Source organism: Anguilla anguilla, chromosome 1 (genome assembly GCF_013347855.1).
Source record: "Anguilla anguilla isolate fAngAng1 chromosome 1, fAngAng1.pri, whole genome shotgun sequence".
NCBI lineage: Eukaryota > Metazoa > Chordata > Actinopteri > Anguilliformes > Anguillidae > Anguilla > Anguilla anguilla.
The window spans coordinates 33,664,490-33,690,419 of NC_049201.1; the positions used below are offsets into that span (position 1 = coordinate 33,664,490).

The 25,930-nt window shown below is 38.4% G+C and overlaps 1 protein-coding gene across 3 annotated transcripts in view; it reads left to right on the plus strand.

The window, feature by feature from the left end:
- The first annotated feature begins 17,507 nt into the window (after positions 1–17,507).
- The window catches only part of LOC118220034 (protein unc-93 homolog A-like), a 58,686-nt gene continuing 50,263 nt past the window's right edge, over positions 17,508–25,930 (plus strand). Inside the window, exon 1 of one of the 3 annotated variants that reach the window (XM_035403629.1) lies at positions 17,508–17,687. In XM_035403629.1, coding sequence (XP_035259520.1) covers positions 17,601–17,687 — 87 coding nt within the window. In that variant the 5' untranslated portion in view covers positions 17,508–17,600. The remainder of the gene's footprint in view (positions 17,688–25,930) is intronic. The other 2 variants (XM_035403636.1, XM_035403645.1) reach the window with 2 other exon arrangements.

The following is a 25,930-nucleotide window of genomic DNA, read 5'->3' on the forward strand; positions in this document are numbered from 1 at the left end:
ACATGGTCATGTAAGAACTCTCAGGAAAATGGGGATGAGGCTGAGCTCATAATTGTCAATTTTCTTGAGCAGTATAGCACTTCCAGGTTTTCAATCTCCACTATATTTTACAGGATCCAAGAGTTCAGCCATCCTAACAAACCAGTTTTGATGAGCCTCAGACTAGGGGGATTAATTAGCAATAATAAGCAAAAAACATGCTGGCTTCTCAAGGAATAGATGAATAACTGAATTATAATGAAGTTGATTTACAAAGTAAGACGGTGGTGGGCAAAAAGGGGGGGATAGGTGAAAATTAACCTTTAATAGGGAAACTTTACCTTTTTAAAATGGACAAAATTTAATACAAAATGGCTGTTTCATGCAAAGAAATACAGACATTACAAATAGGGCTCATGTTTGGCTTGGGAGCAAAAAAAAAAAAAAAAACGAAATTAAATGAAGTAATTGAGCTAAATAATAAAGCTGGGCTGTGGGGTTGGGGGGGGGCATGGGGGGGTCAACTTTATTATTTAGCTCTACCCTGAGAAAGTTAACCTTTAGGGTAAATCTGACTTCTTAATGAAAAAATATGAAACAAGTACAGATACTGAATTGATATTGATATTGATATGATATGTTCCGTATTCAGTGTGCTGGACGCTAAAACAAAAGTGCTGACTGGTTACAGCAGCTGTATTCAGAACATAAACGTTTGTTCAGGCCTCACTGAGCAGACGCAACAACCAATAAAAACTAGTCAGGGAAAGATTCTACTTGACATGAAACGTGAGGGGCGGCACGGTGGTGCAGTGGGTAGCACTGTCGCCTCACAGCAAGAAGGTCGTGTGTTCGATTCTTGGCTTGGGGATTTCAGTGTGGAGTCTGCATGTTCTCCCTGTGTCCACGTGGGTTTCGTCTCACAGTCCAAAAACATGTAGGTAAGCTAATTGGAGACTCTAAATTGCTCATCGGTATGACTGTGAGTGTCAGTGTCAGTGTGTGCCTTGCAATAGATTGGCATCCTGTCCAGGGTGTATTCCTGCCTCTTGCCCAATGCATGCTGGGATAGGCTCCAGCACCTAGTAAGCAGGTATAGATAATGGATTGATGAATGAAACATGAGGACAACTTCATGCAGAATCTGTCCTACTTGTTATTGTACTTGTTTATTTCAATGGTGCAAAACTAAAGCTGTATTAGACACTTTAAATGCGGTGTATGCATTCTGTCCAGCCGTAGTCAACTCCTTTGCCCCAGGAATCTCGTGCGTTGCTAGAATCCCATAGACGGCATTTAACATAAAGACACCAGTTAAATGTTGAGGCAAGTTGTTCAAGAATGCTAAACCAAGTCTTGATTGGACACTGAAAATGCGTTAATCTGTTTTTATTTCAGCGGTGGAAAATTACATATATGGCTATTTCTGGGATCACACATAGTCTTCTGAGCCTTAAAAAATTCACCAATATTTGAGGCAAACGTATTTTGACACATTTGGGTAACTGCACATATAAATTGACTTTTTTTCACTTTGCGCGGTTCACATTTTGCACGGTTAAATTAAATGGCCATAAAGCATATCAAAACCCATAAATAATTGGAGCTATATGTGTTTCTGTACTACCTGAGACTGTTATCAAACTAAAATAGGACATTACGTATTGAGGCAACGAAGCATATAATTATATTCGTACTGGAACCCTCTACTTTGGAGAGGTGTATCTGGCTGAAAACATTTTTGGTGATTGCGGTATGTGCATTATGTCTAACATTGGTTAACCTTCTTGCCCCAAGAATATGATGGGTTTTTAAAATCTCATAGACTGTATTCAGCATAAGGACACCAGTTAAATTTAGAGGCAAGCCATTCTAGAATACAAAACTAAGATTTGATTATACAATTTAAAAAATTTGTTTTTTTGAACTAACTGAAACAAATTACAAACTTAATAACATCATGAACAAGAAGACCTAATTTCTCATACAGAGGCTAAAACGTAACTACTTTGAACACAGCGACCAATCAGGAAAATATCTGGCAAATCAACTCAAGTGACAACAAGAAAAAATTATTATACAAACTATTAAAAACTCAGAGGGGAATACTATGTACACTCCAAATGATATATCAGCAACATTTCAAACTTTCTCTAGCAACCTTTATAAACCGGATTGCACGCCTAACCTATCTACAATAAACAAATTCCTTGACAACATAGATCTTCCCAAGCTACCAGAACTTCATGCAAATATTTTAGACAGACCCATTACATTAGATGACTGTGAGAAAGCACTTCAAGCCATGTCAAATAATAAAGCACCTGGAACAGATGGTTTCCCCACTGAATTTTACAAGGACTTTTGGACCACAATATCACCACTATTCATTAAGACGACAACAGAAATTTACAAATCCTCCAACATCCCACCACATACGAATTCGGCACTCATATCAGTTCTCCTCAAACCTAACAAGGATCCTACTCTCTTCTCAAGCTATCGCCCCTTATCACTCATCAACACAGACATCAAAATTATTAGTAAAGCACTATCTATGAGATTGGCACTATCTATGAGATTGGACCAAACAGGTTTCATCAAAGGTAGACACTCTTCAAATAATATGCGCCGCCTATTCAACCTAATAAATATATCCAAAAATTTAAATACTAACACATCCATCATATCATTAGATGCAGAGAAAGCATTTGACCGCGTAAACTGGATGTTTTTATTTGCACTAAATACTAAACACTAGACAGGTTTGGTTTTGGAGAGTTATTGATTAAATGGATCAAAATGTTTTACAACTCACCCACAGCATCAGTAATCACCAATGGAATAACCTCACAACGTTTCATATTAAACCGCGGCACTAGGCAAGGATGTCCACTCTCTCCATTATTATTCGCACTATTTATAGAACCCCTAGCAGCCGCCATTTGCCAAGACACTCAAATCACTGGAATCACTACCACCAACGTAACCCATAAGGTCAGTCTATATGCCGACGATTTATTATTATATATACAAAAACCATCTATATCATTACCTGCAGTGTTTAAACTCATATAAATGTTCTCCTCTATCTCTGACTATTCCATTAATTGGTCCAAAACCACTGTCCTCTCAACATCAAATCAACACCAGTGGAAGGCTGAAACCCCAAAACTACCCTTCAACATCTCAACTGGTAACTTTAGATATCTGGGCATTGATATTTCCTCCAAACTTAAAGAGTTGTTCCACCTATACTTTACCCCCATCCTTAAATCCACCGAAGATCAGTTAAACCGCTGGAATAATTTACAACTCTCCCTTGCAGGCCGCATTGCAACAATCAAAATGTCCATTTTACCCAGAATCAATTACCTCTTCTCAATGACCCCTGTCCAACCAACACCCAATTGGTTCAATACACTGGTAAATGGACTGCATTTATATAGCGCTTTTATCCAAAGAACTTTTACAATTGATGCCTCTCATTCGCCAGAGCAGTTAGGGGTTAGGTGTCTTGCTCAAGGACACTTCGACACGCCCAGGCCGGGGTTTGAACCGGAAACCCTCCGACTGCCAGACAATCGCTCTTACCTCCTGAGCCATGTCGCCCCACACTGGACTCATTAATCACAAAATTCTACTGGAAAAACAAACAACCTAGAATCAAACTCACAACACTACAGAAAAGCAAGCAGCTTGGAGGTTTAAATGCCCCAAATTTTATTCACTATTACCTAGCCAATCAATTGCAATACATCATGAAATGGATCCATTCAAATGTTCACCAAGACCCATGGTTAGAAATTGAACAATAAGAATGCAACGAATTGTCCATCAAAGATCTACCATTTCTCTCTACAACAATAAAAAAACATAACTGCTACAAGAACACAGTCATTGCCAAAACTAAGGAAGCTTGGTGGAAAATCAATAAGATCACCAATCACACACCCTTACCATGTAAATTCACCCCAATTTGGAACAACCCAGACTTTGTAATCAACAAGCGCATCCTCTCTTTTAATTCATGGAAAATCAAAGAAATCACTCACTTAGAACACCTGTTTGAAAACAATACCTTATTAACACTCCATGAATTAATCCAGAAGTTTGACTTCACTCAAGAACACTTTTTACAATATACACAACTCAAGAACGCACTCAGGAAAAAAACTGAGATCACACATAATAACTTGCAACCACCACCATTAGTAACAGACCTATTTACAATATCAACAGCCAAGAAACCACTGTCAAAATTATACAGACTTATCTCATCATCCAAAGACTCCACCACATCCGTCCCCACCACAGACTGGGAAAAAGATCTATCGATTAATATTGATGCAACCCTCTGGAAACAAATTTGCAATAACATCTTCTCGATGACCAGCAACCCCAGATTACAGCTCATTCAATATAAGACCATACACAGAACACACATAACTCAGCACAAGATGCACTTAATGGGCTTCACAGACACCGACATATGTCCCCAATGCACTCTCAACACCACAGACAACTACTTTCACTCAGTATGGCTTTGCACACCAACCCAAAATTTCTGAAATAACATAACCACCGTATCCCAAGTCTTGGGTCACAGCATTCCACTTTCCCCTTCCTTCTGCCTCTTAGGAGACCTCACACCCATCAGTCACCTACACAAATACCACAATGCCACACTTATCACCTTGACCATTGCAAAAAAGACAATATTGCTCAACTGGAAACTTACAGACACAAAATAACATCACAATGGCTCAATTTGTTAACAGAACATCTCTCAATGGAACAAATCACTGCATCTAACAAAAATCAAATATCAAAATTTCATGACACCTGGGCCCCCTTCCTGAAAACTCTGAATCAATTTTCTTTTCCTTTTTTATTATTATTATTATTATTATTATTATTATTATTATTATTATTATTATTATTATTATTATTTGTATTATTAATTTGCATATTTATGTTGTACATCAGTACCGGGTTAGATTCATTATAAACCTACGGAGTCTGTCTGTCTCTGTCATCTTATCCTGACTAACACTATGTAGGGATCGGTGGGGTGGGTGGGGCGGGTGGGGGGGGGGATTGGGAGGAACTGGGGAATGTAATTTCTGTTTTCATTTTTAAAAAATATATATATATACACTTTGTTTTTGTTTTGGAGTGACAACACCAATAAAAAAAAATTCAAATAAAAAAAAAGATTTGTTTTTTTAAGCGGTGACAGATGACAGGTGGTGGAAAAATGAAATATATTGCTACTTCTCTGAACCTCAAAGTAATCACCAATGTTTGGGGAAAACCTGTTTTGACACATTTCTAATTATTTGGGTAACCACACATGGATAAATTGACTTTTTCACCGCGCATTGTGCAGTTCAATTAAATGGCCATAAATCATATGAAAACCTGTAAATAATTTGTGCTATATGTGTTTCTGTACTAACTGAGAGTCTTATTAAACTAAAATATGACTTTACGCGTTGTGGCAGCACCTCTTTGATATAACTGGAACCCTCAAAATTTGAATGTACTCATTGAATTAGATTCAAGTCAATCTTTTTTTGTAACAAAAACCTTTTTATTTTTGTAAAAATTTTTTACAATTGGCAACAGTACAGAGTATTTTCTGATAAAAATTATATTCCCTTACAGAAAGAGAGGTGCTTTCAACAGCATCTTGTAGCTGGGCTGTTCCAGATTTTACCCAGGCCACTTTTGTAGTGTTACTAATCTATGTTTAATGTTGCTGGGTCTAGCACCTGCATTTTTAACACAGTGGTTTATGGTTTAATTTGATGCATTTGTTTCTACGGCAGAGGTTCTTCCATAAATACAGTTAAATACATCAATACAGTTTCCATTAATCTGCATTGAGAAACTGTAGTTGACATCATGCCGCATTGCATTTCGAGGTGACTCGCCATCTTTAGAAAAATGCTTAACTCTGTGGTTTTGAGATATTTGTATTTGGGAAAAAAATAAAGCCCCAGCCAATAGTGATCTGGTATCAGCTGACATTACTTTGGGATAGTAGTCAGTGTAGCTGCCGTTCAAATATTTTTATGGATCCGGTAGCCTCTCTTATGTGCAATGTGAAACCTGTGTAAGACCCTGGGTCAATCCCGTTTTGGCAATTTTTCCAAAAACATATTTTGACAGTTTATTTTTCATGTATGATGTCATAAACAATAAAGTATAATCAAATAACAGCACATAAATTGCTAACTTGCCAGAAAATGACAGGTATTTGCTTTAATACGATTGTAAAAATTAGCTTTTGTCTTCCGTGTAGCTAGTCACTCTTTTTGGAGGGATAGCTATGCATCATCGCACACTGGTGGTAGGTAGGGATATTGGAATTAAAAAGGTGCATTTCTCCTTTTCGCCGTAATTTTTAAAAACACCCTGTAGCAGCCAATAATGTAATAACTGCCAATAACGTAATAACTGCCAATAACGTAATAATTTTTCCGTTCTTAATGTAATAAAAGCCGATAATGTAATAACTGACCAATAATGTAATACATTTTCTGAACCAATAACGTAATAACTTTTTGCATATAATGTAATAAGTTATTACATTATTGGCTGGGTATTACATTATTAGCTGGGTTTTTTAATAAATCATAAAAAATGTAATAACAGGAGCCGATAATGTAATAATATACTTATATCGCTTTAAGTTTTATTTATTGGCTATAAAGTGTCACACTTCTATGACACTTACCCTTGCTTCCTCTTTCAAATAGCTGCTCAAAAACCTGACCACGCGCGCGCACGCACGCACACACACACACCTACTCTCTCTCTAGGAATTATGACTATTTATTTGTTTGTGGTGCTTGGTTAGACTTATCTCCAGCCCTGCCTTCTACTCCTTAACCATTTGAGTACCAAATGAAGTGCGAGCACATATGTTTGCAAACAATATAATATGAAATCTATACCTCTTTGAAGATGCTTTGTCCACGAATACAAAGACCACCATTTCTTTTCATGAAAAATGTCATCTTTAATTAAATGTATTTAAATAACTTTTTCAACCAAACTGTTTCAACCACACTATTATAGCTATTCAGCACTCTCTCTCTCTCTATGTATATATACCAAACCTGACTCCTGAAAGGTTACATGAAAATGTATTACCAAATCAGAATCCTTGCCCTATTGAAATCCCTGGCTATTTGAATACAGTCTTGACAAGCTCAACAAAGAGTCTAAAACCGAAGCAAATGATATCTATAGTTCATTCTTTTTTATTTTTGCCATTTTCTCCAATTTTAGTCGTTATACCAATTCTCTGTGTGTATCACGGTCCTAGTCGATGCGCTATCCTCTGTTGGTCTGGGGAGGGTGTAGACTACCACATGCCTCTGATACATGTAGAGTCGCCAACTGCTTCTTTTCACCTGACAGAGAGGCAGAGGTGGGAGTAAGTCACACTTGTGCAAGTCACAAGCAAGTCTCAAGTCTTAACCTTCAAGTCTCAAGCAAGTCCCATGTCACTGTGTTTAGACTCAAGCAAGTCAAGTCTAGTCACCATGAAAGAAGTGCTTAAAACAAAAGAGAAAGGGACACAATGGCAAGCCATGTCATAAGAAAACTGCACCTGTTCGTGAGTTAGTTAGTTTCTACAACTAGGGATGGGCATGGTTCGGATTTTATCAATACCAATACCACTATTGATACTGCTTATCAATACCAATACTTATCGGTACTCTTATCGATACTTCCTAATTTGGTGTGCAAAAGACATGTTTTTAAAATAATTATCAGTACTACTTTTATATTAGTTTGGGCAAAAAATATTTAACAAAGTAGTTCTGTTGATAAAATGAAACATATTGTTTTCTGAGACAAAACATGATGCTGGGACCAATGGTATAGATACTGTAAATTTAATATGTATCAAGAGAATGTTTAGTTCTTTAAAAAAAGGGACGGTAAACCATCCTTTATTATTATGATAAAACTGAAAGATGTGTTACCAAAGTTATCTTTGTAGGTCATGTTATATACTATATTTTACAGTTTAGAATTTTGCATTAAGAGGTTGAAAGTTGAGCACAAGGGATAATAGTGAAGAAGAAGTTATTTAAATACACTTGATTAAAGATTATATTTTTCATGGAAAGAAGTGGTGGTCTTTTTTATTTGAGAACACAGCATCTTCAAAGAGGTATAGATTTCATATTATACAACATAAGAGTAATTGTCTGTGTTTGCAAACATGCGTGCTCCCACTTAATTTGGTACTCAAATGGCAAAGGAGTATAAGGCAGGGCTGGAGATAAGTCCAACCATCAAGTTACACAAACAATTAATTCCTAGAGAGAGAGAGAGAGTAGGTGTGTGTGTGTGTGTGTTTTCTCAGAGTTAGGACTAAGATTCAGGGGTCAGGATTGGCCTGGTTTTTGAGCAGCTATTTGAAAGAAGCAACAGTAAGGGCCTAAGTGTTATGGAAGTCTGACACTTGATAATAAATAAAACTTATACATAGTGATACAAGTATATTATTACATTATCGGCTCCTATTATTACATTTTTAATGATTTTTATTAACCCAGCTAATAATGTAATAACCAATCAATAATCTAATAACTTATTACATTATGTGCAAAAAGTTATTACGTTATTGGTTCAGAAATTGTATTACATTATTGGTCAGTTATTACATTATCGGCTTTTATTACATTAAGAACGGGAAAATTATTACGTTATTGGCAGTTATTACGTTATTGGCAGTTATTACATTATTGGCTGCTACACACCCATTTGTAAAACGAATTGATTTTGGTACAGCATTAAGTTCAGACACAAATGCTCATGAACAGTCAAATCAGCATAATATTTTCTGACTTCAGAAGCAACATCATTGTACTGTCAATGCAATTTTAAAAACAATTAAATAGCTTTGTCTACTATAATTTTATTTCCTTGTTAAATGATCTGGTAAAGTGAGAACAGATGCCAATTTTGTTTTAGGCTATGTTTGTGAGTGGAACGCCTATTTTGATTACGTTGCTGGCAGAACGTTCGACTGCCCTACCATAGCCGTGAAAAACCGGCTAGATTTGGTTGAACTGCTAAAGTTTCTAACCGGCTAGGACATAGGAAAACTTCACTGAAAATTATGAGTTAATCACTTCCATACTCCAACGTTACTTATAGGTCCAAACTATAGTTACTTAGTATCCTAAACATACTCTGAGCGTGTGGTTAAAGAAGAACTATATTAAAAATTTGATAGTCTGATGATGCCTAATCCATCTGCTGCTATCCGTAACAAAAGTTTGTTGGCAACCAATACGCATAGAGTTGGAGTATCCAGAGAGCATCCATCTTTGCTGACTAATTACACTAATTACAAAACAAAGAATATAAACTGCACACATCACATGGCTATATCGATATTACTCATGCCATAAATCACTATTTGGCAAGTCTGTTATTCCTTGTTGCAATATGTACTAAACAAAGAATATTTCATTTTTGTCTTAATATCTGCTGTAAAGCCTCTTTGAAATATTTGGCACTGTTGGTAATTCCCTACATGACCAACAGTATCTGGATGCCCATTCGTCTAGCACTGTTTTTCATGGTTTTGGCTAGGTGCCTTTGTTCCAGTGAAGGCAAATCTCAATGTTACAGCATGCAATCATATTCCAGATGATTGTATGCTTTCCCAACAGTTTGGCGAAGACCCTTTCCTGTTTCAGCATGGCAATGACCTAGAACATACAGCAAGGTCCATACAAAAATGGTTTTGTCAAGAACAGTGTGGAGGAACGTGACTTGCCTGCAAACAGCCCTGACCTCAACCCCATCCAACAACTTTGGGATCAATTGGAAAGCCAACTGCGAGCCAGGCCTTATTGCCCAATCAATGCCTGACCTCACTGATGATCTTCTGGCTGAATGAAAGCAAATCCCTGCAGCAATGCTCCAACATCTAGTATAAAGCCTTCCCAGAAGAGTGGAGGTTGTTATAGCAGCAAAGGGTGGAACAACTCCATATTAATGCCCATATTTGTGGACAAGATGTTGAATGTCAGGTGTCCACATACTTTTGGTCATGTAGTGTACTTTAAAATAAAAAAACACCACCGTTGGTCAACATGATCTGTTGGATGTTTAATCTCAAAGACATGCTGATAACAGAATATTTTATACCATCAGTTTCCTCCCACGTCTACTTTACAGAACTCAAATCAAGATGGAAAACATTGATCTTATGCCATCCAGAAATGCTGAAAACCAAGTGGAATGGAAGTTTTCTTCACGCTCAAAGCTTGCCAAAGCTTGATGGCAGCAGTTACAAATAAGACCAACAATGCCTGACTGCAGAATTTTTTGTTAAACATCAAAGGGTAAATAATGAAGTTAACTTCACAAATATTTTGTTGCTGTCCATGTTGACTTGTAATAAAAAGGGCAAATATTTAAATATTTTCACAGTGCAGCCAAGATTTATTTTGATCTATACTCTTCTTCAGCAACTTCAGAGAGGTATGAAAAAAAAATGTGACCAAATTTTTATTTTTAATATTTTTCTTAAGTTTAAAACTACTGTACTGCACTTTGTTCAACGTTTAGGAGAGCATAACTGTGTGAAGCAAAGGTGTTTCAAAACATTTCAAATCAGTCGAGTCTGGTGTTGTCAATGAGTTGCAGACGTGTATAATAATAGTTCACCAAAGATACATTGAAATGTTAGTTTTCCTCAGGATCATTAGATCACCTATTATAATGGCAAGGTTGAACCCAAAGTACCCTGAAATGAAAGGTCACATTCTATACTTGAAGGTTTTATTTTGACTGCAAATAGAAATTGCTTGAATATAGAGCTGAACTGTCCCAAAAGCTTTTCAGAGCAATGTAATTACTACATTCAATATATTTCCCTTATTCCTTGCATCTACTCATCTGACATATTTATGCTTACCTTTTACACTCTGCTCATACATTGGCAATCCTAAACAATTGAAACTACCTTTCCACTGAAGAGCCAGTACAAGGTGAAATACGAAAGAAGCCTAGTACAGATGCTGAACAAGAACACCTAAATGCTGGCCAAACTCAAAAAATTAAAATAAATCCACCAGATAAAGACATTAACATGGCCTCCTCAACTCCTGAATACAAGCCAACTACTGATGTGGGAAATCCTACAAAACAACCACCTTCACTGTTAGCTGACAATATCACTACCACCAAACCACCAGAAAAACCAAAAGACAACTGAAGGGAAAAACGAAGATTCAAAACACTGGTAAATTACACTTTTTCAGTTATTGTTGCACTTACTGACACTGTGTGCAACAATAACTGGCAGGACATATTAGATGGCTTTTAAGTAACCCTCTATTTTATTTATAAATGGCTTTTTTTATTTTTGCAAGTTAGATTTTAGCTCTAATTGCAGAGAATCATTTGATGGTGAATCAATATTATCAATTTCTTTTTTTTAAAAACTTGGTTATATTTCACTAACCAGGAGTATTGTAAAAAAGCTGCTTGATTACCTGATTTTTAAGCATTTAAATCCTCAGAAAATGTTGGAAACATATTTTGTTTATGAAAGTGCTCAAAACCTGTGTTTTAATAAAGCATTGTTGGAGATAAACCTTGTGATTTGGTGAAAATCAAATCATTACAAGTGTCAAATCAAATAAAATTTTTATTTATATAGCATATTTCATTGGTTACTCATTGCTTAGAGTAAATTGCCAGAAGTACCTTCTGCACCAGTTTTACACTTATGGTACTATACTTTCTACACCGAATGTACAGAAAGGAAAAGGCTTTTGAAATTAAGTACTTGAGATTGGGTGGCTTTATTTGGATCTGAAATATACGGAATTTTTGGAAATATTTCTGAAAGCATTTTTTTAATATAACATTTCATTCTCATAGTTAAAATGAAAGTTGAATACGTTTTGCATTTCATTTTAAGGTTTGATAAAGTACTGTTTATAAGACAAAATGCAACCCTTGTTACTTATTTATAATGATGATCATCCAAAAGAGATCAAAGGTCAGATTTACAGTTATTGCAAAAGGAGAGATGATGCATAATTGAAGGTTTAGTAATTATTTAAAATAGACTGTTTTAAATGCAACATCACAGCAACAAAACATCCCGTGCAGAAACTACACATGTACGATCACACAAATCCACCATTGCATGCAGAAGCAGAAATGCACATTTACCTGGTACACCCACACACAGGCACATAAGCACACAGGTTTTGTGCAGGAAGACTCAATGTAGAGCTGAACTGCAGCAGCAACTAAACAACCTGTGCCAAAACCAAAGGTTCAACCAAGTATCATATACAATTTGTTGATTTTACATACTTTTGCCATTTTCCATTACAATATTTAAGCTTGATTTTTTTTTTCTTCAATTTATATCAATTCACATAAGTACTGAACTTGTAAAACATTTTTAATGCTCACCATAATTGTTCTATGCTCATTCCAACACTTCTGCCCCATTGTATAGTACAATTAAACACACTGATCACATCAGTTGTTATTGACCGAGCATGGAGTAGCAGTTGTCTTTCAATCTCACCTCTAGGGGGCAGTGAATGTTACCTGACCATCCCTCTAATACAGTGGCAAGCAACCCTGCTCCTGGAGATCTACCATCCTGCAGGTTTTCATTTCATTACTTTACATTACAGGCATTTGGCAGACGCTCTTATCCAGAGCGACGTACAACAAAGTGTATAACCATAACCAGGAACAAGTATGGCGAAAACCCTAGAGAGAAGTACCGGTCCAAGTGCAGGGAACAACCGCATAGTTCAACTTGGACCCTGAAGCTTAAACTGATTAACACTAACACAACGAGAACGGCAACAACGCAGTCTATGGAAAAAATACAAGCAGTAGTTAAGACAGTTAATGCACCTAAGTCACCTACGAAACAGCTGCCTGGTTACAACCCTAAGCTTCCAGTCATTTACAGGGGGGTAGGGAGGGATGGGGAGAGGTGCAGCCTGAAGAGGTGAGTCTTCAGTCGTCGTTTGAAATGGGTCAGTGTCTCAGCTGTTCTGACCTCCACGGGGAGGTCATTCCACCATCGTGGGGCCAGAACAGACAGGAGACGTGTTCTGGAAGTGCAGGTGCGAAGAGGGGGAGGTTCCAGGCGTCCTGAGGTAGCAGAACGGAGGGATCTGGCTGGCATGTAGGGTTTGAATATCTTGTGGAGGTGTGCTGGGGCTGATCCCTTGACTGCCTGGTATGCTAGGACCAATGTTTTAAATTTGATGCGAGCTATAACAGGCAGCCAGTGGAGGGTAGAGAGCAGGGGAGTGACGTGGGAGTGTCTGGGGAGGTTGAAGACCAGACAAGCCGCAGAATTCTGAATGAGTTGCAGGGGTCTGGTGGCAGATGCCGGTAGTCCAGCCAGAAGAGAGTTGCAGTAGTCCAGATGGGATAGAACCATTGCTTGGACCAGGAGCTGGGTTGAGTAGGTGGTGAGAAAGGGGCGGATTCTCCGGATGTTATACAGGAAAAATCTGCATGCCCGGCTTACTGCTGTGATGTTCTTGGAGAGGGACAGCTTGTTGTCCATCACCACTCCGAGATTCTTGGCACAGGGTGATGATGTCACTAAGGTGTCCCCTAGGGAAATGGAAAAGTCGAGGAGGGGAGAGGATAGAGCAGGAATAAAGATTAGCTCCGTCTTTCCCGGGTTGAGCTTCAGGTGGTGATTGTCCATCCAGCTTTGGATGTCCCTCAGGCAAGCGGAGATGCGGGCAGGAACCTGTGTGTCCGATGGGGAGAAGGAGAGAAAGAGTTGCGTGTCATCGGCATAGGAGTGATAGGACAAGCCATGGGCAGATATTACAGGGTCAAGGGATCTGGTGTATAAGGAGAAGAGAAGGGGACCGAGGACTGAGCCCTGGGGAACTCCGGTGGCGAGGGGATGGGGTGGTGATACCTTACCCGCCCAGGAAACCTGGAAGGAATGGTCAGAGAGGTAAGACTCAATCCAGTCAAGGACTGTGCTGCAGATCCCTGTTGCTGCCAGGGAGGACAGGAGGATAGAGTGCTCCACAGTGTTAAATGCAGCGGAGAGGTCTAGAAGAATCAGGACAGAGGAGAGGGAGGCTGCTCGTGCGGCATGGAGTGACTCACTGACCGAGAGGAGTGCAGTCTCGATCGAGTGGCCAGGCCTGAAGCCAGACTGGTGGGGGTCAAGCAGGTTGTTCTGAGAGAAGAAAACAGAGAGTTCGTTAGATGCAGCACATTCAAGTGTTTTGGATAGGAAAGGGAGGAGAGATACCGGGCGGTAGTTCTGAATGACTGAAGGATCTAGTGTGGGTTTCTTCAGCAGCGGGGTGAAGTGGGCCCTCTTGAAGGATGAGGGGAAATATCCAGAAGATAGGGAGGAGTTCACGAGGGAGGTGACAAAAGGGAGGATGTCTGGTGTGATTGCCTGGAGGAGAGATGAGGGGATAGGGTCGAGGGCGCAGGTGGTAGGGCGGTGGGTGAGCAGAAGCTGGGAAACTTCAGAGTCTGAGAGGAGAGAAAATGTGGAGAAACAGGGGGCGGAGGGCGCAGAGGGGGCAGTGGGGGCAGAGGGCGCAGAGGGGGCGGAGGGCGCAGAGGGGGCTAATGGGGCGGAGGGCGCATTTCAACCCAAATTTGGCACACCTACTAATTAGCAGCTTAATGCAGATCTTTAGCCATTGAAGGAGGTGAGCTTTGTTGGGCTTGGAGTGAAAACCTACAGGACGATAGATCTCTAGGAACTGGGTTGGTTACCACTGCTCTGATAGTGGTATTGTTCATTAACCCTCTGGGGTCGAGAGCTCTGCCGGCGGAGCTCGACAAGATAAAATTAACTTTCGTTTCTATTTGGATGATTAACTTCACGTGCTGTTATCATACAGACGCAACAAAAACGTTGACAGAAACCTTAGAATCGCGACTTTCAAATGCGCCCATTGGCAAATAATATAAATTGTTTTAAATGTTCCAAATTTGATTAATTAGATTATGTATGCTTCGCTAAACTTTACTCATTACTATGTGAATTTCGCTCAGCAGGAAGTCCGCCCAAATCGCATTCACATGTTAACAACATTATAATTACTCTCCATAGAAGGAGACTAAAGGAGGGGCGATGCGAGATCCATGTGAGAAATGCCAAGTCTGCGAAAGCGGGATAGAATGTCACAGAGTGTCGCCTAATTCACTTCTTTTGAGGTGAACATTTCGTTTAATTTTGGAAAATGGTCCGTCCGGAAGCCGACACTGATGAAGAGCGGTGTCATTTCGAACAGCGAACTGATCCAGCTGAGGATCAACTTCATGCGTAAGTATATTTCTTATGATCATATTAGTAAATATGTGTACTGTATTGCAACGTATCTGTGTGTTTGTAGGAATATCCAGCAATGTGCGCGTTTGTAAATTCCCACACTACGAACGATTCAAACTATTGCATCTCAAAATTATAGGCTAGGCTCTCTGCGTCTGGTTGTGTTAGAAGTATCAGGTAGACTGTTTGTTTTTCGATCATATTCGTAATAAATAGCTCATGCCTGGCGTGTAGTGGCGTGGCTAGGATTCTAAAACTGATGTCCTTGCACAATCGATATTAGCATACTCTAAGTAAGTTCGGGAAATAGCAATAAAATAACCACTTAGCTAAACAGACCTAGCCTAGTTCAGATTGAGGCATTGTTATTGATGAGTTGCGTGTAGTTTAGTTGGAATGTCAGTGTTTATTTAGTTAAGCTAATGTTTTTTCGTTGATAGCTTGCGTTATTTGTAAATGTGTGCTGTATTACATTCTCTGTGTGTTTGTAGGAATATTCACTAATATGCGCGCTTGTAAATTCCCACACTACGAATGATTCTAACCATTGCTTCTCAAAATTATAGGCTACCTCTCTGCGTCTGGTTGTGTTTGTTTGGTTCTTTGTTTGTATATGATGTCACATTTCATAAATTTTGTTTTCATTAGTTAGTGGTTTGTCCCTTTTTTGTAAAGCACATTTAATTTTCACCTGTTGAAGGAAATGTGCTATATAAATAAAGTTTGATTTGATTTCACATTTCCTAACAATTTTGTTTTTATTATATTTTCAGAGATGTTGATCAGGAAACACGGCCTAGTTCACCACTAGCTAAGAGGCCAGGCCGACGTTGCAAGAGTACACCAGTCTCATCTCATCTTCCATGCAGTTTACTTCAATAAATGTTCTAAAATCAAAAGTTGTCTTTGTTTCCGTCTTCTAAATGGCTCACTGAGTCTTTGTCTTAGTGGTGGGGAGGCATGCGGCCAGGTGTGAATAGCCTACTTAGCTGGCAGGTATTCCTACCCAATGCATATTCATTACAGAAAGGCTATTTGCCCTCCCATTCTCACCTGGTGTTGAAAAATAGTAGTCACAACACTAACTTTTAGCAATTTATTTTATATTTCTCATTGGATTTGCTAAAATATTTTGTCATCTTTTGATACCCAAGACCTTGAAGAACACATTTCAGTGACCAAAAGTCTTATTCACAATTGTTTAGTGTGTTTTATTACAACATTCCTGTGCATGTTCAAAACTACTGTTTACAGTTTGTGTGTTTTTAGAGCAGTTTACAATCCACACATTATTATGACCTACTTACTGCTGCCATATTGTTGTAGCTGAGTTTGTGCTGAAAACAAAGATATGAAACACTTTGGAATCACTGTATATAAAGTTGATGAAATTTACACAAATGTCAGAGCATCGCACAATCACCAGTGTGCCTCATTTTACCCTTAGACCCCAGAGAGTTAATAAGTAAGATATTAAGATACGTTTTTTTTTAAAGTCCACACTAGACAGTTGCTTTTCAGAGAGCACAACATGCATAATTATAATTTATGCAAAGCTATTCAAAATTTATTTGGTTATTTTGTTGACACTTATTGGGAGCACCTCGAGCTGTTTGAGAGAGTTCTTTCAGTATTTATTATAGGGGCGACATAGCTCAGGAGGTAAGACCAATTGTCTGGCAGTCGGAGGGTTGCCGGTTCAAACCCCGCCCTGGGCGTGTCGAAGTGTCCTTGAGCAAGAACCCCTAACTGCTCTGGCGAATGAGAGGCATCAATTGTAAAGCGCTTTGGATAAAAGCGCTATATAAATGCAGTCCATTTACCATTTACCATTATAGCTGTGGGCATGTAGCCTGCAGAAGGAAAGTTGATATTTAATATTTATAGGTAACTAGATTTCTTATATATTACATGTGTAACAAAAGTCTTTAAAATGTAAAAGCAAGCAAAATATTTCATTTAATCAATCAAAAACACACATTTCTGTGACTAAAATCTTTGATGTTAATAAAAATGATCCATAAAGAGGAATTTTTATTTAAAAAAATTTTTTGGCAGGGGAGGGGGTCAAGGAGGGATATTAATAGGTGACATGTTATGAACTTTTCTGTCGCAACAGTAAATGTGTCAAGATATGTAAGAGTCTTTCCTGTCACACTGGGTTAATCCTCATTTGAATTGAGAGCTTGTCTGAAACGATTAAATGTTTTTTGGAATATACTTTCATTTCTAGAGAATATATTTTTTTCCATTGGAGCAAATGGGCAGAAACCTCAAAAATGTTTTTATTGTGTCTGTGGGATTTCTCTGCTTGTTTACAGCTTATGCAAGCCTCCAGGGTCTGCAGGTACTGTAACAGATTTTGTCTGAATTATTATTGTCTTTACAGCTTTATAGATTGGAAAAAAGTGATAATAATTTAAACAAATGAATTGATATCAGTTCTCTTAGTGAAGGAAGTTTGAAGTGGAACTTACAAATGATATCTTGAAAACACAATGACTAAAATTCATTCAAATTTAATACTCTGAAATTAACCTTGTCAAGTGACCAGTTTCACAGTTCTAGATGACTATATCAGATTCACTGCATATCTCATATAGCTCAGGGAATCTTACACCTTGTGTGATTGCAATTTTTATTCATGCAATTTATTGCAAGTGATTGACAGTATAAAGCAGGGACTGCTTTCACTGAAATGATTTGAGAAAAACAAGGTGTATTTCAGCTGTTATCAAAATGTGTTTAAAAATTCTTGTGAGAAAGCACATTACCAAATTAATCAAATTAATGCTCAACAAAGAACCACGAACATCTGCAGCTTTATATGAATTACTTCTTTTATGTCCTGAGTTTTCATGTATACTTAGTGTCACCAGTATTACTGAAGCATGCGACCTATAGGGATTTAAACTTTCATTACAATCAATATCCTCTTGGAGTCTCCGTAGGCACTGCATTTGCACAATGACCAGACTATTCATATTATCATACAGGGTCTGCATTCATGAGAAGTTCATTAGTCACTTTCAACAAATATTGGGGGGATTGGGTGTGGCAACCTGGGATCTGAAATTACAACTTTATGGGTAGATATACTGTGTCTGATCCCACCCACAGTACAGTTTAAAACTAGCCCAAGAGAATTCACAACTAACAGCTTGTAAACGTAAACCAGGGGTTTTTCCTATTTTTAACTACAAGTGTGTGTGTAACCCTGGGTTGTGTGTCCTTAGCCCTGATTCAACTAAAAGTCCCACCCTCAGACTCCTTAACCAGTCTCTGCTTTGTGTTATTTTTTTGTGGATTGGAGTTGGAGTGAAAAACAGGTATAGGAGTAATTTGATTGCGGTAGAGCAGTGCAGTGTCTCTCTTTACTGCAGCTCTTGTCACCTTGCAGAATGAGAACAGAGTTACATTACATTACATTCATTTGGCAGACGCTTTTATCCAAAGCAACGTACAAAAAGTGCATTTCATGGTCGTAGACAACTGCTAAACACAGGTTCAGTAAGGTACAATACTTATTTTGTACAGCTATTTCTAGCCAAGAACACAGTTCACTCTATTCTGACCTAACCTCTACAAAAGAAACTAGGCAGAGGAATAAGCTACAGTATTAGGACAAATACAAATTACGAAAAAGTTGTGCTTTACAACTCAAAATAATTATACTGTACTGTTATAGAAATTCACAGAGCCAACAGTCTTTAACCTAGTCAGTGGTTATTTTAACAGGACTGCTCCAGGTAAGTAAATAATAATTTGCAAATAAAATAAAAATACATTCAAAAAGTATATGCAACATAAAGCGGATATATAGAGGAATAGCTAACTTGCTTCACTCATATCAATCATGGTTTCATTTTGAGAAGCTAGTCACCACATTGGCAATAAACTCCAAAAATAAAAACATTTTCTTACAAATAACTGCAGTGACATGATAATCAACTTCTTGGCATTCATATTTGTCCAACAAACTGCATGGATGGCTAATATAATTAGTTATTTTGGAGGGATTCATGAGAGAGGGTGGATTTTATTTCCTACCTTGCAGAATGAGAACAGAGTTGTGACCTAAAATGGCCACAACTAACCAAAAAGGGCAACCACAACAGCTGTACCAAAACAGAAACAACAAAAAATATGAGAGTCCTCTGGTGGCTACTCTAATTAGTTCACCTCCTTACAGGTGCATGCTTGTTTGTCAGGGAGATAAGCACAGATGAGAAATGATCAAGCGTAATCTCAGAATCAGGGATACTAGTTCTGCTATAGCATTCATGACATTAGCTGCTGCAGAAGGTGGGTAATAGAATGCTACCACATAAAGGCTAACGTTAGGACTTAGTTCTGTTTTAGTGACTAGCAGTTCAAACTGCTTTGGAACAGAAACACTTAGTGATTTAGTTGCATGTAGGTCATTTTTAATATAAGTTGCTACCCCACCACCTTTTTTAGGTCTGACGCATCTAAAAACATTATATTCCTTTAGCACACTAGAATCATCTTCAATAGAACTGTTTAGCCATGTTTCAGAGACATCAGGATTAGTATAGTTGACCCAAATGTCCACTAAATCCATTTTGGGAAGAATGCTGTGAATATTAAGCTGCATCAGCCCAAGTTCCTTCCTTTTTTGAGGTCTAAGGGTGCATGCAAGGAGGGGGGCAGGTTAACTGAACTAACTGGTCTAGGATTTGGGAGTAGAATAATTTAAATGAGACTGTTATGTCTAACACCACTTGATCTGTATACGCTTCTGAAGGTGTGACAAAGGCCTAGAAACAGTATATGAAATAACCTGGGGTCTTTGCGTAAATGACTTGTCCGGGGAAGTTGTTGAGCCAGGGGTACATGCTAAGGGGACAGAACTCTGGCGTCAATAACAGTCATACTTCAATACTTGACTAATATTTCTGGACAGGATGTAGGAGTCTAAGGGACTAAGACCATCTCGCTTCAATAACTCAGGTTGTCTCCAGAAAGACGGCCAGTTATTTATAAAGCAAAGCCCCTGAGGAGCACACCATTTTGAGAGCCATGCATTTAAAGAAAGAAGTCTGCTATGCATCTCATCACCTTTAAGCACAGAGAGGGGCCCAGAAAAGATTTCCTCATGGCACATTTCATGTGCTTGCTTGAAGGCAAAGGCAATGTTCATTTTTGTAATCTCTGATTGTCTAAGGCGTACATCTTTTGTTCCAACATGTATGACTATTTTTGAGTAGGTTGATGATTTCTGTGATAACAGCTTCAAGTTTGATTTGATGTTGTTAGCCCTGACACCAGGGATGGGTAGGACAAAGGTTGGTCCAGCAGTCTCAACACTCACATCACGAATGATGGAATCTCCAATAATGAGGGCTATAGGAGAGGGAGTTTGGCCAAAGGAGGAAGAAGCAGGAGAGAAGGATTCCTGGTGAGATGATAGTGGAGGAGGGGAAGCGGGAACACTGAGTGGAGAGAATCTGTTTGTTGTATGAACAGTTATGGACTGACATTGTTGTGGTGGTTTGAGGTTTGGACTGTGGGCGTTAGGCCTAAGAGGTGAGGGGGGAAGATTATGTTGCAGAAATGTGGCTTCAGGTGAGAGTGCTGGGAGTTTGGGGCCTACCAGAATGCGGTTTGTTCTGCTGTCTGTGGGAGGAGGATTTTTTATTAGTAGAGGTTGCTGGATGAAAATGCTGGGGTTGTGCTGCTCTGTGTAAAGGTGTGGAGGGATGATAGGATCCTTGTATGATGCTGTGCTGCTTTGTTGTGGCAGTAGGGAATTCTGGAACGGTGAGTTCTGGGGGTGGTATGGCACTAATATTTAAAGATGTCCAGGTATGATCTATAAGCCTTTTAGCCTCTTGAATACAGTGAAGGCTTTTAATGTGTTCTTCAAGCGCAAGCATTTTTGATGCTTGATCTGTTAATTTTTGGAACCTACAGCAGAGACCATCACTATTTAATTGGATGGTGGTTTTAAACCCAACCATGTTGCAGACTTTACAGGGAGATACCACAGGAGACATAACTAAAACAGGAAGACCAATAATATTAAAAAAACTGAGCTATGTAGAAATAAGTATTAGAAATTGATTTTAAAAGAAAAGTAAATTAATCAAAAATGAAAATTAAATGAATTAAAACAAATAGGAATTAAAGCAAAAAGGTAAAATAAAAAAATTAAAATGCTGTTTAATAAAATAGTAAAAGGAAATAAAAAAAATAATAAATGTAAATAAAAGTTTAAAATATAAAAATAAAAGGAATGAAGAATTAACAGAAAGAAGAATATCTATATGCTTAACATTGATGGAATCTCCATTACTTCAAGTGCTGTAATCAAAGAACTTGGTGTTACCTTTGATCCAGATCTTGCATTTGATATACATATTAAAAACATGTCTAGGGTTGCTTTTTATCACTTGAGAAATATCTCAAAAAATCGGAAAATATTCTCCTTACATGATGCAGAAAAGTTGGTTCATGCTTTTGTTACTTCAAGATTAGATTACTGCAATGCTCTTTTGTCTGGATGTGCAAATTCCTCTCTGAAAGGGCTCCAGCTAATTCAAAATTCAGCAGCTCATATTCTCACTAGAACAAGGAGATTCAAACACATCAGCCCAGTGTTAGCATTGCTTCACTGGCTGCCAGTTAAATTCCGAATAGACTATAAGATGCTACTTCTTACTTTTAAAGCCTTGCATGGGCTTGCCCCTTTGTACTTAAATGATTTACTTATTCCTTATATTCCCTCATGAACGCTCCGTTCGCAGGGTGCAGGCCTCCTTGTTATTCCTAGAATAGCTAAAAGTACCATAGGTGGTAGAGCCTTCTCCTATCGTGCTCCCCTCCTGTGGAACAAGTTGCCTGCCCATGTTCAGCTAGGCTCAAAACATATCTTTTTAGTCTCTCCTATATTTGAGGGGCAGGAGTGGGTGGCGGGCATAGCTATAGAGTCTCTGGTGGACTGAGTGGTTAGTGCTGTCATTGGATCATCATTGGTAGTGCTGTGTTAAGCTGAACCGGTCATGGTCTGGTGATGACTGTCTCAAGCCTGCCCTCATGGCTGCGCTGGCCCCTGCCTCTGTTTCCCTTAGCTATGCTGCTATAGCCTTATTCTGCCGGGGTTTTCCTTATTGCATGCAGGCACCTCTGTCTCTTCGGCTCTGCTTGCTAATATACCTTTTGAACCCCCTAACAATGATTTTTTTTTCTCGTTTTCCTCGGCTCTGGGCACCTGCCCGGAACTCTAGCCCAAGCTTGCTGAGCACCCCCCCCGGCCCGGAGCTCCAGCCCTAGACCAGCTACACCAGCTAGACCAGCTGGGCACCCCCGCCTCCTGCCACTATTGACTTTTCATAACAAACCAGTGCCTGCCCGCGGCAGATGGGTTCCCCCTCTGAGTCCAGTTCTGCTCAAGGTTTCTTCCTGTTATCAGTCAGGGAGTTTTTCCTTGCCACTGTTGCCCTAGGCTTACTCTTTGGGGGCTGGTTCTCTGTAAAGCTGCTTTGTGACAAAGCTCCTTTGTTAAAAGTGCTATACAAATAAAATTGATTGATTGATTGATTGATTGATTGATTGAAGAATAAAACAAAAACAAAAACAAAAAAATGAAGAAGAGCAATGTTTAAAAGGACTAAAAGCAACAAACAGTAGAAAAGATTAAAAGCAACAAAAAGAAGAAAGATAAATGTCCAAGCAAAAGTTCAATGGACATTAGTTCTAGGCCTTAATGGAGGATGTTATGGCCTAGTGAGCATTTTAGTTGAGGTGTATCCAAATCTAGAAACTTTAAATGAGTTCTCACCAGTAGAGTAGCTCCGTGATGTAGGCAGATTTGGGGCTCATGCTTCTCGATAGAAGTCCTGACAGTAGAAAAGAATTTCAATGCTTTGTGAATAGGAAGGCAGCTGCAGCTAGGCTTCTCCACTGGATCAGTCTGGATTGATTCAGCAGTTAGGGAAAATGGCCTTGGCCTTCTGCTTGCCACAGTTCCCTGTAGCGATGGAGAGTAGGCCTCAGCCTGCTGCTTTCCTGTTGCTTCTACCCTGCTGCTGTTGCACCTCTACTGCTGGGAGGAGCTCTGCTGCTCAGTTGTTGAACCTCTGCTGTTGCACCTCTGCTGCTGGGAGGAGCTCTGCTGCTCTGTTGTTGCACTTCTGCTGCTGGGAGCAGCTCTGTTGCTTTGCTGTTGCTGCTGCAACTCTGCTGTTGGGAGGAGCCAAGGAGTCTAACTTATTTATTTCCTTGTTAAATGACCTGTTAAAGTTATCCCAGATGCAAATTTTGTTTTCTGATCATGTGTGGAACCCCCATAGTGATTACATTGCAGGCAGACCGTTCAGTTAAAAATGGCAATCCAGTTTGATGACCTTTTTAAAACTGAAAGGTTCAGAGAAGCACCAAGACATTCAAACATACCGTCCAGTACCCAGCCTAAGAGAAGTCAGTTGCAAGATTTAATCAGCGGTTGCAGCAGTGGTAGCGCTAGTTGTGCTGCAGGTGGAGCTATTTTTTGCTTTAAATGAAAGCAGCGCTGAACTTTTTTACCCAATAGAGGTGACTGGTCAGTAATGTTAATCCTGAAGCAGAGACTGATAAGGAACTACTGCTGTTGTTTAAGAAACATAAGGGAAATGAAGGTGGCCATAATTAGCTACCTGCCAGCTAACTAACTAATACAAACATTTATGTCATTTATTTAGGAGTTTGTTTAAAGTAATAATCTCAAAGATTTTCATTAAAATAAATGTCTGTTAAGTCACTATCTATTGCTGAATTAGGTAACACAATGGTGATTGAGCCTATTATTATATTAATTTATAATATTATAATAATAATAATGTATTATTAAATAACTGGGTGTCTGTGGCGACATTCCCGGGAAAAAAATCACAAGCGGAGCACAGTTAGTGACGCGCTTTCCATCACCCATCAGTGGTTGGTCCGCCAGAGAGGGTAGGCGGAGCTAACTGTGTCTGCTAGCGTTACAATAACAGAGAAAGTTATGGAACCTTAAAAGGTTTTTGTGTAACATGAGAGGTCATATTATTTGTTGATGTAGATTTCGTACATCAACAAATAATATGTTGATGTACGAAAATATATATATATATATATTTTTTTTTTTGCTGCTTCTCGCCATTGGTACCGCCAAAGAGAACGAAACTGAGATCTTCGAGATTGTAACTTTAAATAAAAATATCCAAACGTTCACCAAACTCAATAATATAGACCAAATATGGCAGAATGACTTAATATTTAGGATAGTTTACGGAGTTCAGAGCTCAGTAAAGAAATACAGGCTATTTTCTTCGCACCCTGTCTGCCAGACAATAGTCAGGTCAGGTGTCGATACCTAAGTATGAACGAGTCTGTCTATACTCTGGCCTGCTACTTAACAACTGAATGATGGAGGAGGGGAGGAGGGATTTTTATTCTCTGATTCTTATTCTTATTCTCTGAGCATCATACATTATCAATGGAATAAACTACAGATGTGTGACACATTAAAGGAAAAGCCTGAATAAATTAGATGCTTCCATACAGATGTAATGCATGATACACTTAAGCAATTAACATCCTATCATGTTCTATAACATGTATAAAAATGCTGAGCAGGCTGAGTTGAGCAGATGTAAATTAACAACTTGATACTGTTTATTAACGTTTGGTGATGATTTATTTCAATTGCTAAAGTGAAGGATACATTTTGACTTCAAACAGAATATATTCTGCCTCTCCTTGGGGTTGCTTGTGCCCATTGGTTTGGTCAATTGTACCCCTCACCTTAAAGTAAACAAAGACACAATAAGTGATTTATTACCATTTTAAAGTCATTACACACGTTAAGACACGTTTCCTTTCACCTCTGCCAGTAAAAACCATTGAATACAAAATGTATCAACTAATTTTTATTCAAAATATTGTGGTACCAGATTTCACTTTCCCCTTGCTCATTGTTGCTCTTGTCTGCACATATATTTGCTGGTCTCTTTCAAAGATACTTCGAAAAAAAACTGTTTTCTACACATCAATATATAAAAAAATAATAGTTTATTTAAATAATTCAATAATTTCAATATTTTTTTATTTCCCCTATTCCATAAATATCGCTGACAAGAGAGACACGACAATTTAGGACAATTTATCTTAACGAAATTCAAAATAAATTAAAAACTATTTTACTGTATACTTATTGCAGACATATGGGAGAGTTGGTATAATGTAACAGTTTTTGTATTTTACTAATTTACTGAGGAAATATAAAGCCTAGGACTTTGAAATTTTACTTCAAACAGCTCTGGCATGTCAGTAGTCATTACGTGTTTCAATGACGTTCATAACTTAATCAAGTCAGATAAATTATGCTGGATTTTTACTACCATTACTCTAAATTACTCTATATCAAAACTTCCTAATATCTTATTGTTGTAAGTTCTTCAAAATGACATGAGGACATTTTAGTAACCTGTATGACCAGAATGAAATTATGTTTATTGTTCCACAAAAGCAAACAGCCTACTATACAGACAAATCTGGTGTGTGCTTGTAAATGCATGTGAACACATGGCTGTTTCTTTTCTATGGATT